At 35.6% G+C, this 17856-nt stretch overlaps 1 protein-coding gene across 1 annotated transcript in view; it reads left to right on the forward strand.

Annotated features, from left to right (window-relative positions):
- The window catches only part of ABI3BP (ABI family, member 3 (NESH) binding protein), a 153518-nt gene that overhangs the window by 18095 nt on the left and 117567 nt on the right, over positions 1–17856 (forward strand). Inside the window, exons 3-5 of the mRNA XM_009324030.1 lie at positions 2032–2100; positions 5247–5379; positions 15026–15207. Coding sequence (XP_009322305.1) covers positions 2032–2100; positions 5247–5379; positions 15026–15207 — 384 coding nt within the window. The remainder of the gene's footprint in view (positions 1–2031; positions 2101–5246; positions 5380–15025; positions 15208–17856) is intronic.

The raw sequence follows: 17856 nt of genomic DNA on the forward strand, positions 1-17856 counted from the left end.
TTTTAGGTAGCACAGTAAGCTTTTGATTTATTCAGTACTGGTTTTCCTTCCTCTCTCCTTACAGAAATCTGGATGTAAGAGAAAACTGAATGATTTCTCAGTGGTTGTGTTTAATTGGTAGACTTCAAGACATTTGTTACGCTGAGATGCACAGGAAATTCAATCTCTCATCCGTAGATACAGATTTAGATAAATGTATCTAAACTAGAATAAGAATTTTACATAGAGTAATCTTTTTTGAAAAAACTATAGCTAAATTAATTTTGATCAGTGTATGGTAAGCCAAATTCTGCCCATGGATACCTCTTTGGAAGCTCCTATGACTTCTTTTCTAGTATTGCAGTTCGGTGAGGATAGAGCTTGGTTTTAAATAATTAAGAAGGGCAGAGATCTCTCACATCTGATGTCAAAAGTAAGGGAAAATTCTTCTTTCTGAAGATGAATTCCCCAAACTAAAATCACCATCTCAACATTGCTTTAATCAAAGCATTTATTATTTTAAGCTGCAGGGTGAAGTTATCTGTCTTTCACTGCCAGAAACATGAATATAGCTGAACTTGTGGCCTCTTACTATGTGTGCTTGTGACATCCAAACTGCATCAGATGTCTCAAATGTGTTAGAGTTTGTGTAAACTTAGTTTGCTTCATTTCATTATTTCCTATGAAGACTAGTATTTCCAGAAGTTTTCCAAGCTGGTTCACAACTGACACCCAGCTAGCAATGACTCTGCATCCTTTAGGATGGCTGCAGTTCTTCTGTACTTTAAAAGAAACTTAGGCCATTCAGGTAAGATTGAATTGAAAGACAAAAAAATTCTTATCTTTGGAAGGGCTTTTCATTTTTTTTACTATGTAATATGATCTGTTCTGTTAGCTTTTTGAAATGAAGCAGTTGAACCTTTTATGGGAAGTGGCACAAAAAAGTTTGGACTGGAGTTAAGGTGGAGAGAGATTCTTTCCTGTAAAGATTTAGAAAATATTTTGCAAAGGTTCATTTTTCCTGGGAGAAAATGCATAGGGGATAAAATTAATAAAAATCTAAATGTCAGAAAGTCTGGAAAATAAAATTTGTCTCTGAGATGAATTTATTGAATAAGAAAATCACTTAAACTGTTGCTCTCCTGTTGCATGTATCATTATTTCTAATGTAACGGTACCCAGAGATTCCAGTCAAAGTCACAGCCCTTTGTGGATTTTACATAAATATTAGTCCCTTGCTCTTAATTGTTAGTAATGACTTTACTTTCATAAAGAGCATTCAAAACTGTCAAAGCACTTAATAGTTAAATCTCATAATAAGTCTCTGGAAAAAGTGTGTAAACCTAACTGTAAAACAAGTCAGTAACTGATGTGGAGACTATCTTAAGCACGTCTGACATTGTGTTGTTTCCTGCAACCAGACAATCATGCAAATCTTGAATGATTTAGTATTAGTCTATTGGGGTATGTGCTCCTAAATGATCAATGCATTTTGTTTATTCTTTTTACAATAGGTCAGCTCTTTACTGAGAAACTGCTTAAAACAAGAAAACTAAGGTGTATACCCTGAAACAGGATACAGAAAATGCTGTAGGAAAAGTTCCTCTGGCTCCTGTCAGGAGAGTAGATATCTCTGGTTGTACTCTTAGGCTTTGCCCTCTTATTACTTTACCTGTTTTACTTTTTTGTTTTGCCATCACCTCTTCCTCTTCCTCTGGGTTTTCATTCCCATAGACTTTCCAAGTGATGTTTGCATTGAAATGTTACATGTACGTCCTGCTGTGTTCACCTATTTGTTGTGTCTCAGTCAAAAAGAATTGCCAAATCTTTTGTGCATGGATGTATTATTTTTCCTAATGGCTAGAATATTTCTGAATGATTGGTGAGTCAACATTAAAGAAAACATGCCGAGAGATCACAAAGATTGGATAACATGTCAAGCATTCACTGAATATTGGACATTCTTTTATGAATTATAGGTTAGTCCTTTTCTCAAATAAAGTACACGTACAAGTACACATCTGTACTAATTGCTGCTTTCTTCATTTACAGATGCAGAGCCGCGGTATTTGGTTTCAGTAAGACCAGCACGCGTTTCAAATAACAAGAAATCTTGTTCAGGTATTTTACCATTACTGCATCTCTTTCTTAAAGTAGGTAAAGTAAATCTTTTACTGGGTTTCTCTGAAAAGATATTTGTAACTGTAGGTGTCTGACTGGGATGCACAAATTCCATACGTGGGAAGGTAAAATGTAGGACACTATTTCCTAGTCAGTAACTAATCACACATGTGGTGTTCAAAACATGAAGAAGTATCTAAATTTTGTTCTTGTAAAAACTTCTTACAAATGAGAACTGAAATTTAGAATACTAATTTCTGATGTTTAAAGAGGTCACAAGTGCATGCAAAAAAAGTAAAAGTATTGAAATACAGTGACTTGGTGTATTGAAGTTACACTTCCTAAACTACCAGTAAAGATTCCTTCATCCATGGACGTGTTAATGCTCTTTGTTTCTCACTGGAAATGGTAACTTGTGTGTGGGTGTGTGTATGTATCTGTAAATCAGTACTACTACTAAGTTTGCTGATGCAAGGAGTTAAGGAAAGAGGGATGTTTCTAGCTTAAACTATACATAGCAGAGCAGAAATCTGAATTTGATTCTTGTCTGTTCCAAAGACATTCTATATGACCTTAATCATGTCATTAATATTGTTAGTTTCTAATTCCTTACTTAATACGGAGATGACTCTCAGGATCACTGGACTGCTGCAAAGAATAAACTGATATTAAATATGTATATGTTTATAGTTTGAGATCTTTATATGAATTTTTTTCTAATTCCTGATAACTGCTTGGGATTAATTTCTTCTTGCTCTTGGCCAGACGTAAAACAGTATGTCTGGAAAGACTTTGAAAAGTGATTTACCTTTCAGAAGCAACATATCTCTCTCTCTCTCTCTCTCTCTCTCTCTCAAAACACAAAACAAAAAAAATGCCCAATGCACTATTTGGACATTATTAATTTTTCTATCTACAGTCTACAGAAACTAATCGGTGGAACAAGATTCAGATAACTGACTTTTCAGTCCAGCAGACAAAGGTGTAAGAACAGCTATTGGTTTAGTGCTAGCTAGATATATGCAAGTCTTTTTAGTAGTGAGAATAGTAAAACTGTACACATTACCAAGAATTGTGGTAGAGTCTGAGTCGCTGCAATTTTAAATTTACAAATGAAGACTGATTACATTTCTAGAAGATACACTGTAGTTCAAACTGCAGTTAATACAGGGGAGTTGTATGGTTTGTATTCATATAGATCAACATAGATGATCACCAAGGTAATTCCTGGTTTTACAGTGTATAAATCATTGCAGTCTCTAATTGGGAACTAATGGCATAATAAGAGTCATAATCAAAATCATATGTAGGTCCTCCCAAAACCCAGTATGATTTCAAGTTATATGAGAGCTTTTTTTTTCTTTTCCTTAAAACTCACGTTTTTTCCATGTTTCCTCAAAAAGTGATCAAGAAAAGGATTTTGCTATAGATAGCAGATTTGCCAGATAGTTTGGTGAATGATCAAGCTGTTTGTTTTAATTTTTTCTTTAAAAATTGAGAAAGAGTATAGGAACTGGTCCAGAAAACAAGAAAATTATTCAGACGTTTGCCCTTGTGGAAGTATCATATGTTCCATAGTATTTCAAAGCATGTCATACGTCCTCTTAAGGGTAGAGAGTGTTTTTGTTTGTTTGTGGGTTTTTTGTGGCAACATATTCATGATCAATATAAAGTAAAAACCCTCACAGTTAACATTTCTAAATGAACACACATGCGTTGGTGGAAAGTACCAATCAGACTTTAATTGGGGCTTGTCAACTGAAGAGGTATTAGGTTTCAAAAGGCATGAAAAGAAAGTTAGTCAGACCTGTTTCACAACAGTGAAAAATATAACCCTTAGATCAGTGGCTTATAAACTTTTGGGGAATTTGTGGTCACCTGTACATTTTGAGGACATACAGATCCTTTAGATTTTTTTAAATATGTAATGCGATGTAAAGAATATATGAATTTCCTTTAACTAATCATATTTCAAACACCAAAGTTTGTCCTTGGGCTTGTAGCAATCCACAAACTACAGGTTCAAAATAGTTGCTCTAGATCATTTCTTCATTTTCCAACTATTAGCTTTTAAACTTTCTTTAAAGTTAGTTCTTTCTCCACATGAGAGTTGTGCTGCTTCATTCAGACCAAAGTTAAAGGTAACTATCATGCAAAAGCTGAACACTTTGAACGTAGTAGGTGGTTAAAAGACAAAAATGTCCCCAGATACAGACCTGACTCAGATCTGCCTACAGTTAAAAGCAACAGAATTTTTGTAGATTTTATTTTACTCTTGACGAAGAATGTTGTAGAAAGTATGAATTATCTATTAACAGTGCAGTGTTACTAAGAATCCTGCCAAGAAGTTACTATTTCTGTTACACACAGAGAGACTTCCTAATGTCCTGAGCTCTGTGTAACACCTTCTGTGATGAAGTCCAAGTTAGCCAGAGCTTTGAAGTTAACCTGCTATAGCTTATTCTCATACTAAGCATACCAAAACCACCCACTGTTCATTTTCAAAAATTAGGTTTAACTGGAACATAGGCTGAAAAAAGAGAAATACAGAAAACTTATAATAAGACAAAATTGAAACAAAGTTTAGTAAACAAATCTCCATCCTACACACCCAATAATAGCAAGAATTCCTTTAGGTTTACCCTGGTTCTGCAAGTCTGGAAATGAACTCTTCCAATTTCTTCCTAGGTTGAAATACATGCTGTGCAAGTCCAGAGGGGACCTAAAAAAATAGTCTTTCTGAGGCTTGTGTATCCAATACCTGCTTTCTAAAGCAGTCTCCTAATCTGTGCTCCTGCTGCCTGCTAGCTGCATCCTCCCTTTCTTCCCCCTCCAAAGTGCCAACTTTGTTCTGCACTTCTTTCCTCTGCTTCAGAGGAGGAGCAGTCTCCCTTCCTTGCAGATGTTTCATTTGCCTCAACAAGAAGCCAACAAACAGGTCACAGACACTGTCTCTGCCCCCTTTTTAAAATCATACATTAGAAATTGTGACCGTGAAAAAGGGAGAAAACTGTTGTACCTTTCCCTTCAAATTTAGAAGAGTACTAGGTCTTCATTTACTTTATTATCTAACTGCAAAACTTTCCCCTACATAATGCAGGAGAGAGAAACTAACTTGTGATTGGAATTATATGTTTCTTATGTAGGTCGGACCAAGACACAAAAGCCTCTGCAGCTGGTAGTTGGCACTCTCACCCCAACCTCTGTGTTCCTCTCTTGGGGCATCCTAGTCAACCCTCAACATGACTGGACAGCAACAAGTAACTGTGCTAGCGACAGGTAACATAACAGAAAAACGTTTTTTATGATGATCATGATTTAATTCAGTGTAGTTATCTGGTGTGGCTGAAATAAGTTTGACAGTGGAAATTAAAAAGTTGGAAGCGATAGTTCTGAGTGTGAAGTTTTCTCATTTACTTAAATTAGTACTTTGCAAGCCTTTACTTGCATTGAGTGCAAATTTAGTTGGACGTCTACATGCTGAAGTACAAATCTTGCTATTTCACACTAGATCCTTTGTTCTTCTTAAACCAATGGCCTTGGCTCTACCTTCATTTGTATCTGAATGAATTGAAAGAAACTTTGTTAAATCATAGGAAATATATTGGTTTAAAGTTGGTAAATAGAAGTAAAATAAGTCTTTTGCAGTGCTGTGGTAGGAGAATGCTGTTTTAATGCTATTTGATTTTTTGTTTCCTGTATTTAGTCCTACCACTACACTGCTTTCCTGATATTGATACAGTACAGCTTTCATTAATTTTCTGTTGTAAGTAAAAGAAGATCTCTTCTAGTATAACATTTTTGATTTGCTTTAATTATTTAATGAGTGGTACAGTAGGTGGGGAGATCAGGAAGACTCACCAAGTAGCAGTTTCAAGAGAAGTCATAGTGCTGGGTAGCTTCTCAGTTAAGTGCACCATTACATTTTAGGCAACTCTTGGCAGATGAGTAAAATTCATTTGCTGCAATTATTGAAATTGTTAATACAGATGTTTTCCCTGCTCTGTCATTTCGGTGTTCTCTTTGTATTCTTCCTTTTATGAGAGAAGAATTTTTTTGTCTTCATTTACATCATGTGAAGCTCCATTCAACTCAGCAGTGTTTTGTAAAACAAAGAAGAAACTTTGTGCACCCATGTTTGGGATGCATCTACACCTGGTTTGCAACTATCATCTTTTGTGTTTGCAACTATCATCTTTGCACTATTGAAAACACTTCCCTATCTGTCTAATTTTTGTCTAATTTGTAGCTGTCCAATTTAGACTTGAATCTCTTTACTTTGGTGTTGATAATAAAACTCCCATTGATAACATTAAACTGGATGTCAAACATAGATTATGTTAAAAAACCCATCCCATGTAGCCAATATGACCTTTTTCTTACCTCCCAAAAGTATTGGACTAACCCTTTTCAAGCTTCAAAAATTTCTCATTAACAAATTTGGATCTTCACCACTAACCAGAATTTCAAACGCTACTGAAAAAACAAGATTAATGTTTATTAGGAAATTGTTATGGAATATTAGGAAATGTCCAAGCATGTAATTTCATTGGATTTTCTTAAGTAGAAATAAAAGTTGGTTTAAGCTTAGATTTTGCACTCTTAATCAAGAAAGAAGCAAATAGTTTCCTACAGTTAGAAATCGAAGAAATGAGCTGATCATGGAGGATCCTATAAAGTGTTCTGCCCACATAATGATTTTAGCACAATTTTTGCCATGGAACTTATCTTCTCTACGTGCTGTGTCAGCACCAAAGTTACAGCACCCATTGTGCAGTGGGAAGGAAGAACACTTTAGAAGAAGCGTGTATCCTGTATTAATCCACCTGGAGATTCAAAGCATATATTCAACCCACCACAATGCCTTCATCAACTTTGGGTTTTCTCCTCAGTAACTGAATATTCTTGTTGGACATTCATTGACTCAAAGCTTGAACAAACTCTTTAACATAACATGTAATGTTTTCCACTTAGTGCAGTGTTACTGCTGTCTTGCTGTGTTTAGAATATATTCTATATGTTTGCTACTCTAGTATGAGACTTGCTTTTACCACGTCTTTGTGTCAAGTAATGGTATGCATCTCCCAGAATTCTGGTTCTTTAGTTAAGTGTTGTTTAGCCCAGTTAGCTGATTCCTCTCAGGTGTTTACTTTTACTGTGCCCTCCATTTAAGTGAAATGTTTTCAGGCTGTACTAAAGTACCACCTATGTATTTCCCTTTTGCCCCCGTAAGAGGACTTGCCTGTAAGAGTTGTCTTGTTCATTTTGTTTGAATATCTCCCTGTACTTCAACTCTAAAGATACACTGACACTCATGAGTAGCTAGTTTAAAAACACTTAAATCGAATTACAAATGGTCATATCAAAGTATGGGTATATATCTACAAGCAGATTTCTATTTGCAATCAAGCATAGCAATAAAGTTAATGAAGAAAAAAAAAATCACTTCAGTGGTGCTCTTATTTTGTTTCCATTTACTGGACCAAAATGCTTGTGATTTGTATAAATTATGAGAACTGTTCTCCACATGACCATGGTGTGTATTTCTGTAATTCCAAGCAGAGATTGGAATCAAATATATTTCTAGTTAGTGTATAGAAGAGAAATTATTAATTTATGATAATAATTTGAATGATAATTGATAATGTATGATAAGAAAAAATTAGGAAGTAGCCCATCCTTAGCAAGTTAGCATCGTGTTAAAAGTACAAGACTTAAAATCAGATAAGGGTTTCATCAACATTTGTATCTATTGCAGGGGCAGTCTACTTCACTTACTTGATCCTTTTTCATCTGGCATGTTCTCCTTACTGTGACATGTTGAATCGTACTGTTAATCATCCTCGAGATTCTTGTATAGTGACTAACCTCTGATCTTTGACATTGGCAGTATGTGGCAATTATGACCTCTTAACTCCATTCTGTCGGTTAATATCCCACCAAGTTTTAGGTTTGTAACTCTGTATGACCTGAAATGGAGACACTGTTCTCAGCCTCAGATTTTACCATCTCCGGATGGACATTAGGCTTTTGTACAAATGTTGCATAATTTAAGTTAATTGAATACGTTACTGACTCAGAAGATGAAAACCATATGGAACAGCATGGATCTGTTGGCCAAGATTTTCTCTAGTGCGAGTCTGACCTCAGTGGGGATATTCCTTAGAAGATCTGGTTTTGTGAGCAAATGAGTTTTGAAAAGAGGTGCCACGTTCTCAAAGAGCACTGGTATCTTTTATTGCTTCGGTGAAATTATTGCTTGCTTATTGAGGGCACATAGTGTTCTTCTGTACATACAAAGTGCTTTTAAAGAAACTCCAATGAAGAAAAAGTTCCTGGGCTGTTTTTTGACAAACCATTCTTTGGTTGCTTAAGTCTCTAGAGACTAAGGGCATAAGCCAATAGAGTGCTACATATTTCCTGAAAGATAACCCCAAACCCAAATTCTGTGTGGAAGAAAAGAATATCACTGCCATTTGTGTGGACCAAAGTTCTTTGCAACGTCAAATTTTAAAGCCTCCTTGAAGTGGCTATCATCTCTGGTCAGAGCCTTAGCACTAGAATGCAAAACAAAGCAAAGCAAAACAAAACAAAAAGACACAACGCCCAAACCTCAAGCGATTAGGTTTATGTAACTGATGAAAACTACATAACACCAGAAAGGTTCCACCAACAATGTGGAGTTAGCTTTCTCAGCATCTTCTGTTTTCTGATGCCAGTATGAGGTAGTTGATGAGGGAGGATGGCAAAGTCATGGTACCCTGCTGCACAGTCATGTTCGGTTCCTCTTTTTATATTTCCAAGAGAGTAGAGAGACTTGTTTTCCTCTCTGCCTTTCAATGTTCAAACAACCATTAGTGGACAGAGCTGTCATAATAAACATACTGAGGCTATGTTTACTGTCCATTTAGGTCTGAAAAAGAGAGTATAGACCATTGTATAGACTTTTCTTGGCCTTTCCTTTGGTTAAAACGACTCCACAGATCCCAAAATGGAGCAGGGGGTCAAAAAAGGTGGAGTTTGACCTTCAGTTCTTTGGGCAGGGGGAGTCGGGGGAAGGAACAGAAAATGTTTTTTCCATGCAATACAAAAACAGGGTTTGTAGATAGAATACTATATTTTACTTTATTGAGTGGATTGTATAGAAAAACAAACATGCTTTCAGATACATGTGAAATAGAAAATTAAAACCTGAAGGTATGGGTTTTTTTGTGAAATATATCTAAGTTAAGAATTTTGGCAAATCTACATTTATGTGAATAAACAATAAACAATTGTTTAAATTTGTTTGCCTGTGATTTAAATGTCCTAATGTCATATTTGCGAGTAGTACAGGTTTTGTTTTACTTAATTTGTATCCAATGCTTTAAAAAAAAGAAAGTAAGAAAAATAAAGAGAGAGCAAAAAACAGAGAAGAATCCATACTTACTCTTTATGTTGTACAGCACATAGAAGTAGGGTTTTTAAAACCCTAAATTCAGAAAGATATGTGCATGCATCTCCTTTTGTGCCTATGTACAAATCTGTGTTACTAAGCAGCTGCCAACTTAATCATATTTTGTGTTGCAAATGTCATAGAAAATGTATTTTAAACTTAGCAGAATTTCTTAAGGAAAACATACTGCAGCAAAGAAACTTTTTGAGTTTCAGATGCTTTTGAGTTTCTGCTGTGGGAGTATATGCTGAACGCTTGTTTAAACATGGAAAGATTTGTTGGTGGTCAGCCTCTCATTCTTCAGAACCCCTAACTCTTCAATTCATTTCAGTCATTCTACTAAAAAATTTAAGTAAAAAAAGTGAACTTTAGTGATCATGTAAAAGTGAAAACTAAATTAGAAAGTGCTTTGCAAACTTAACTGGTAGCCATCAGCGATGTAATTCTTTCCATCTTTTTATATATGTCAGTGTCTGTTACTTTAAAGTAAACTTGGTAACAAAAAGGAAACACTATAATCCACTTCATGTGCCAATTTGTGAAACACTCAGTATCTGAAAAATCATAATTCAAACCATTTCTTTTATTACTTTCTAACACTAAATGGATGCTGTGCTTCTAATGAAGTCTAACTATAAACAGATAAATGTATGTGTATGCTAATAGTCTTTTTTTAAAAGTCTGATTACATTCCTATGCACAAAAGTGCAATACGTTTTATAATCTTTTATCTATGGCAACACAAAAGCACAGAGCAGGAAATTCTTATATCTCCAAGGCTTAATTGTTTGTTTAGTGTTATGTGTGACTAAAATAGTCATGATTAAATTGTTTGGAGTTTTGGTTTGGATCTGGTTCCAAATAAACCCATGATATTTATACAAACTGACCTAATCTGGAAACCTCATAAAACCATCTGCCTTATAAGATTTCCAGTATCTAATTGTTTGTACCCAAATATTTGACTGTGCAAGCATTTTCTGGGAATCTGGCTGAAAAGAGATTTGGTTAACAGTTGGAAAAATAGCACTGGAATTCTTGGCAAGACGGTGTCATTCATATTGATATATGAAAACTTAAAGTTTTGCCTATCTATCCTAGAATTTTGCTTCTCTTAGCAGTGAGCGAGATTTCCTTCATTTCAAAAGCAAAAACCCTGTGGGCTGCTTCTTTAAAATGGTCATCATATTTTGATTTCTTGTGTAATAAAAAGGCTAGCTCTAAGCTGAGAAAGAAGAGGTTTCACTGCCTTGCATTGTGGAGTTTAAAAAAACCAACTATGTAAACTGAACGTAGAAAGGATAGAAACATCCTTTTGTATCAGGCTGATAGTCTTTTACACAGATTTGCAGATATAGTAATCACTATGGTGGTTGGCCTATAGAGTAATTATTGTACTCTTGTGGCTTCCTTTAAATGATAAGATTGGTTTTGCTGCTTTTAGTTCTGCCGTTATTTCACATTTTATGTGCATCATAGGTGGAGGCAAGTGAAGTCAGAATATTGTAGAATACTTGAAGCTCTAGTGTAGAGAGAGTTTCAAGAATGCAAACATTAAACATATCGTGGTGCTGCACAAATGCATATGGAGAGAGGCTGTCTTGGCGAATGTAGGCTCTTTATTTCTTTCCCTTGTTGTGTTTCTTTTTTTTTTTTTTTTTTTTGGCTTCATTACAGCAATTAACTCTGCGTGGAACAGTATCCCTCACCTGCTCACGACACCTTCTGTTTAAATTGTTGGAGTTTATTATCCTTTCAGTTGTCTAGTAAAAAGGAGGGAGGTAAAATTTCTCTACAGTCCCCATGGTGGTTTGCTTGGAGGTATCTTCTAATGGGTGAAACATTGCCTGTTAGGGAGAGAGTGAAAGAGATTAATTTTTATGGAGCTTAACAAGAGGGGTCTAATGTTTTATAGAGTGCTAGCTGGAAAAGAAGTGAAGCGAACCCTGAAATCTTTTGATTAGTATTTATTGTAAATAGGAATATAGGTGCTATTCACTAAACATTGTTCTGATAAAATGTACCCTTTTCATATCCCCCACCAAAACAAATAAAGTATCAAAATTAAAAGCAGTTAAATATTGCCAGGTCTTTGTACATGCTGAGAATCTAGATCAAAATAAATTCTCACCCAGTGTAACTGGGTGTGCCACCTCCTTGCTGAAACATCAAACTAGCATTCACAGCTGTGAATAGCATTCCCGGGACTGTTCCAATTACACTTTACTTGAATAGTGTATTACTTTAATATTAGTTATTAGGGCCCTGCAGTATGCAATCAGTTTTTCACATTGTTACCTCACAATGGGAAGTGTTTTATCTGAGAAACGGTGTAGTGTACCTTTCCCCTCTATGTGAATGTGGCTGTGCTCCATTCCAGCCTGCCTTCTATCATTTTTGGGGGGAATCTATGGAGAGGTTTCTCTGAATGTTTGCAATCCAGGAGAAGCAGTTTTGCAGCTTCTGATACACATAGCAGGCCAGCTGCGCAAATTTTGTGTGTGTATGTCACTACCGTAAGGGGACGGATATACGTGAGTGGTGACTGGATTTTACTGCTTTCTCGTGTCTTCAGCTATATGTGTTGATTGTTTGATACTGTATTTTTTCTGAAAGGAAGGCTTGAAAAAGGGAGAAATTAAAATGACAGGAAAATTTAATCAGTAGAATGTTCTCAGGCAGGCACTGAAATTGCACTGTGTTTGGCAGATTTTTGGTCTGGTTTAACAATGAATTGTTGTTCTTTAACGACAAAACTTGGCATTTCTGAATTCATACTTTGTAAACAGAAGATTGCATGTTGTTTACAATTTGGATTTTTTTAATACTCAAACAATTGTGACTTGCAAATTTTTAAATGGAACGTCATTTTGGTTGCTTTTTATTGAAATGGTTGAGGAAATTCTGTCATCACAGTCAGTGTTTTTAGTACTAGTTGTGGCAAGTTTCCACTGAAATAATTACACCCTTGGTGAAGTTTTTACAGGCTTGGAAATCTTGGAGTTGAGAGCACATTTCTTCTATGCTATATGTTTCTATTTCTAATTGCACAGTTTGGCACAACTATGAAAATCTTCTTGTCAGATTTTTTAATAGCCCTGAATTTTAATGAAAGATGTTTTTTTGACATGCAAGTGTTCTCAGTATTTTAATTGATGTTAGGGAGAAGGAATTTGCAGGTGTGGAGACAGTATTCAAAAATAGAACATTTTCTACAGCAGAAGCAAGTGGGAGCAGCCACTTAAAAGCCTGTTCATTATGAACAAGTTTTTGATGGGGATTTTTCCTCCTCGTTTCTGATGCAGCTATTCATTTACACTGTTAAATAACTGAAATGAATCAGTATACTCTTTTCTTTCCGTCGTATACAATCACTTTATTTCTACCCCATTCAACTAAAACAGGTAGGAAAAAGTAAGGATGAAGATGAAAACAAATGAAATTTCCTCTTTCAGGCAAGCTGGGAAGAAAGTGACTACTTCTACTTGTGATTCATATTTTGATCATAGATCTATCTATACCTATTCTAAATCCCTTACCAAGAGACTGTATGGGGTCTAGCAAGATGCATTTATGTTGCAGATGGGATTTGTTTATTACTATTACATCCTTCGCAAGATAGTGACAGATTTCAAGTAAGCTTTTCTTGTCTGTTAATGTCTGTGTTACTATGTATGAAAGGATCAAGAGGATAAAGGAGAAGAAATTTTCCTCATTTTAATCTTGCCAATAATTTCTTGTTGAAAACATTCTTTGTTGGTCCAACTGATAATTAGATCTTACATCGCTTGACATGAAATTTGAGTAGATCCCAGAAGTAAGGATGCAGATTATTACTTCGTACTCCAGGAACTGATAAGAAGAGAGAGGATATTCACTACTTATATTTCTTTCCTTTACAAGGTTTGGGTTAGACTATGGCTTGTTTTGAACGCAAAGTAGTACAGCTAATGAAGAGAGTTATGTGAGCCAACATAAATATTAATTTTGTAACCTGGCAGAATACCTGAATGAGCTGAATTATAGCAACTAAAACAGGAGAACCTATATTTTTGGTGCCAAGAAAACAAGTTTGACAGTTATGAGATAAATTATGTAAACAAAGTGAGTCTTTGTGTATGAAAATATTTTCCATGATTGGCACTTGTCAGGCTTAGATTGTGTTTTAATAATGAAGTGGGAATTTCCCTGTACTCAACAGTCATCTTTCACATATACTCTACTCTGGAAGTGCTCTTCTGTAACTTTGGCAAAAGCAGCTTTATGCATTGACAGTATTATAGTTGGTCCATTAAGTCATTTTAATCTAGACCTTTGATACCTTTTCAGTTGATTAAAGAACTTTTTTTCATTGTTTTCTTAAGGTCCCTTCCTTTCTCTCCATATATTTTCCTATATAATACCTGGATTAAATCACATAACCCAACTTTCTTTTTGCTTCTGAATGATTCTTGGACACGTATCTGGGGTTTTAGAGTTATGTTTGTTTTATGGCCTTAATTTGCTTTATTGAAGTGTGGAAAAATACAATTGGATAGAATTCATCCTTTTTCAGCTGATGTAAATGTAAGATGGATATGGACAATGGATATGCTTTATTTATGTTATGTGTAACAATTTTCAGTAATACTTGGATTTAAAAGTTGCCAAATCTCTCTGAGATTTGTTTTTACAAAAACAGAAAACCCCACCCCATTCTGGCAGTGATACAGTATGTATATTCAAAATGAGACTGTAGCAGGCAGTGGAGTTCTTGTGCCGTAACTCACCATTTACATTGCGTTATTTTATAGTGGTTAGCATCACAGTCATACTTTTTCAGGGTGGTGCTGCTTGATTGAATTGGGCAATTTCTGTAGAAATGTTTTTTAATTTCATAATCTGTTAGCATTCATCGCGTTATTGATTTAAACTGCTGAAAGTAATGTCTTGGTTTACTTTCTCATTTGAAGGGTGGGCAATACATAATGGGATCACTGAATGAGGAATGTATTATATAAATGTCAACTATTACTGGTTTTCCCTTGAGAATAATTTTGGACTAATTTTGAGGGGAACACCTTCCCCTGGATGGATATAGAAGATTTTGAGAAATTGGTTGAGGCTTCCTGACTAATAGACTCATGATTCAATTGACTGGTTCTGGCATATGTCAGAATCACAGAAACTGCTTGCAAAATGAGCTTGCAGTTTGTGGTCAGAACCACACACACGGTTGGTTATGAATAAGGAGACTGTTCTTTTGCTCTTTATATAATACTCCTAATGTCGGGGTCTGTATGATTGGGAGCATATATGTATCTAGGAGATGACAGGGCTAGCACTACCTTTGCAGGGAAGATACGCTGGCTTTTCTGATATTTGATAACCATAAGGGGCCAGAAAGAACCAGAACAATGGTGGGTAGAAGTCATTTTAGTAATTCCTAATGAAAGTGGTTGTAGTGAGTTTCTTTGTGAAGAAAATTTTTTTGTTGTTGTTGTTGAGCAGGTTCTATACAGTTCGCTACAGAGAAAAGGATAAAGACAAGAAATGGGTTTTTCAGCTTTGCCCAGTTACAGAGACGGTGGTGGACAATCTGAAGCCAAACACACTTTATGAATTTGGAGTTAAAGACAACGTAGAGGATAGTATTTGGAGCAAGACTTTCAACCATAAGACAGTTCTGTCTAGTAAGTATTTGGCAATAGTTAATCAAATAGCTACTCAGTTTGACAGTATTTTTTCCTCTATTGTGGTATTACTTAAAGTAAGCTACTGGTCATGTTTTCATTGTTTAAATGCTATCCCTTATGCCCCTAATAAATTCTTTTAGGAATTGGTGAAGCTAGAAATAGTTTGTGTTTGAAAAACTGCTACCTACCATTCTGAAAGTTGTTCTCTTCTCATTGCAAATAGTAGAGGATCTGCTGCAGGCTGGTAGAACTCTAACAGTGATTAGTTTAGATACACATAAAGTGTTGAGTACGTATGTTTATACTCCTAGCTGGATTCCAAGCTTTTTCCTTGGGCCTTGAATAAGAAGATCATTACTAACTTGAGTTGATGGAAAGTATTATCCTTGTCTGAATCTTCTTTTATATCTGCTTTTACGTTCAAGCTGGTTAAAAGCCAGACAGGGCCTCTCCTATCCAGCATGCAACACAATGGGCCCTTTAAGACTCTGCTGGAAAGTTGAATTTGAAGCTAATTTTCAGTCAAGGAACTATCTAAATTGTGTTTGAAGCATACACTCTCATGTATGCTTTTGTTTGGATTTTCATGAAGGTGGTGTATGGCATCTCTGGCTATTCTCTCAGTCATATTTTAAGCTTCTTCTCCAAAGTCCCAAGACAATGCAGGCAAAGTGACATCAAATTAACCCTTGAAAAAACATGTACTGCTCAAAGAATCACTGCTATCAATGGAGGAAATACACAGCAGCAGAGACTTCCTCCTTTTAAAGAGAGGAAGAGAGGACTTAACAGACATTGTCCAATTTCATTTATTTTCCTCAAGCATTTACATAAAGGTATTTCTGAGCGTGATGTTGGTCAGAAGATGCTGCAAACTCCTATGCTCAGTATTTCTAGCTTGACTCGAAATGTGAAGAATGGGAATTCTCATAAGAGAGCCTTATTCATATGAGATTTCCGGCTGAAATTTGATTTGGACCTCAGTTTCAAGTTGTAGGCGCATTACACAGCTTGATATACTTGAGGGTAAGGGAGGGGAGCAGTAGGGTGGCTTGTAACACTGCAAAAGCCCTCATACTCCCTAATAAAGAACTTTGCTGGCCTTCATCATAAATTAGAAAGCTGTAACTTTGAAGAACCTGCCCAGTGCCCATAGAGTCATTTTAGCAGTCCAGAATAATGCCATCGTTATACTATGAGCTTAAAGTGGAGAATGGTGGTAGTCTTTTCCCGTACCTGCCTCACAAAAAGAAACTCTGCTTCACAGGTCTAAAAAAGGCTTACTAAAATGGCTGGTTTTCCTACATTTTAAACATTTTAAAGTCATTTGTAGAGCGAGTGCTGGAATATATTTGAGCACTTAAAATAGGAGGGAATGAAGAGTGCATAGTCTTTATAGTGTAATACTTTGTTCGAGACTGATTGAAATGTCCACTGGCATCACCAAATTTGCTCTTTGTATATAATGTATTTCTAAATGCTGTTTCTTACAGACACTATACATTTTTAATAGGCCAGAAGAATCATTCTTGTAAGTTAGGGAGATAGATTGATTTGGATTGAAAGATACTTTCTTGTAAGAGTTCATATTCTATTTAGATAAGATTTCTTTTTCCTAGAATGTAGACTTGTGTATTCAGTGGGTGCTTCTGCAGCAACTAAAGCCAGGGAGCTTGCTATTACCCTGTATGTCTACATTCTGGTCTACTGATAAAGTGTCTTGTAATTGGAAAGTTGACAGCACCTTTCAGATTCAAGTCTTTCATATTGTCAGTGCATAGTAGGTAGATACAGAAACTGTGGGCAGTAAACGGAGAGTGAACATTTATTATAAATTTGTAACCATCTGTCTGCATAGGAATTTAGCAATCAGCAAAAATGGCCACTTTTTTTTCTGTTTTAACTTACTGTCTTGTAGCAACTCAAGGTCTTTTCATATATTAAGAAGCATCTCAACCTAAACCAAACATCCTTCACTGTAAATTTTCTTTCCTCACGGAAGAATATATAAATGACTATACACTGAAATTCCTGTTGTGTGTTCTTGTATTTGTTGAATCCACAGGCCAAATTTTTGTTATATACTAAACATGTTGGGAGGGGTTGGGAAGAGAATCTGTTTTTAATTCGTGATTTGAGGAAGACACAAAAGGCATGGCAAATGTTCAACATTTATTTAACCAAAATTTATCAAAAGAGATGAAAGTAGATTATTTCTGACCATCTTAACATGATTTTCTCATGAAGTCAGTATGAAACTTTTGTCAGTTTTCCCTTGTCTTTAGGACAATAGTAGGTCCTGTTCCTGAGAAGTATTAAGCACTTTGAAAGATTTTTTTTCAGGATAGCTTGTCAACTGAAATGTCTCTCAATTGATATTTCTTTATAGTTGATTTTTTTTCTATTGCTTATCTGTTTTGGATGGAATTGTGAAGAAATATGATAACATTTAGCTTGATTCTTGTTTACACGCCTGTCGATGGAAAGGGAACAGAAAAGTGTAAAGGTGGACTATGTAGACAAAGTTTGAAGCATCATGCTAGAATATAAGAGATGCTGGGAGGGCCTGTTTCTCCTCTGTACTTAACAGCTGCATCACAAGAAGCTTCTAATACTAAGAAGCTAAGAGGAAAAACCTAAGAGAAA

This window comes from Pygoscelis adeliae, unplaced genomic scaffold (assembly GCF_000699105.1).
Source record: "Pygoscelis adeliae isolate BGI_AS28 unplaced genomic scaffold, ASM69910v1 Scaffold55, whole genome shotgun sequence".
Lineage (NCBI taxonomy): Eukaryota > Metazoa > Chordata > Aves > Sphenisciformes > Spheniscidae > Pygoscelis > Pygoscelis adeliae.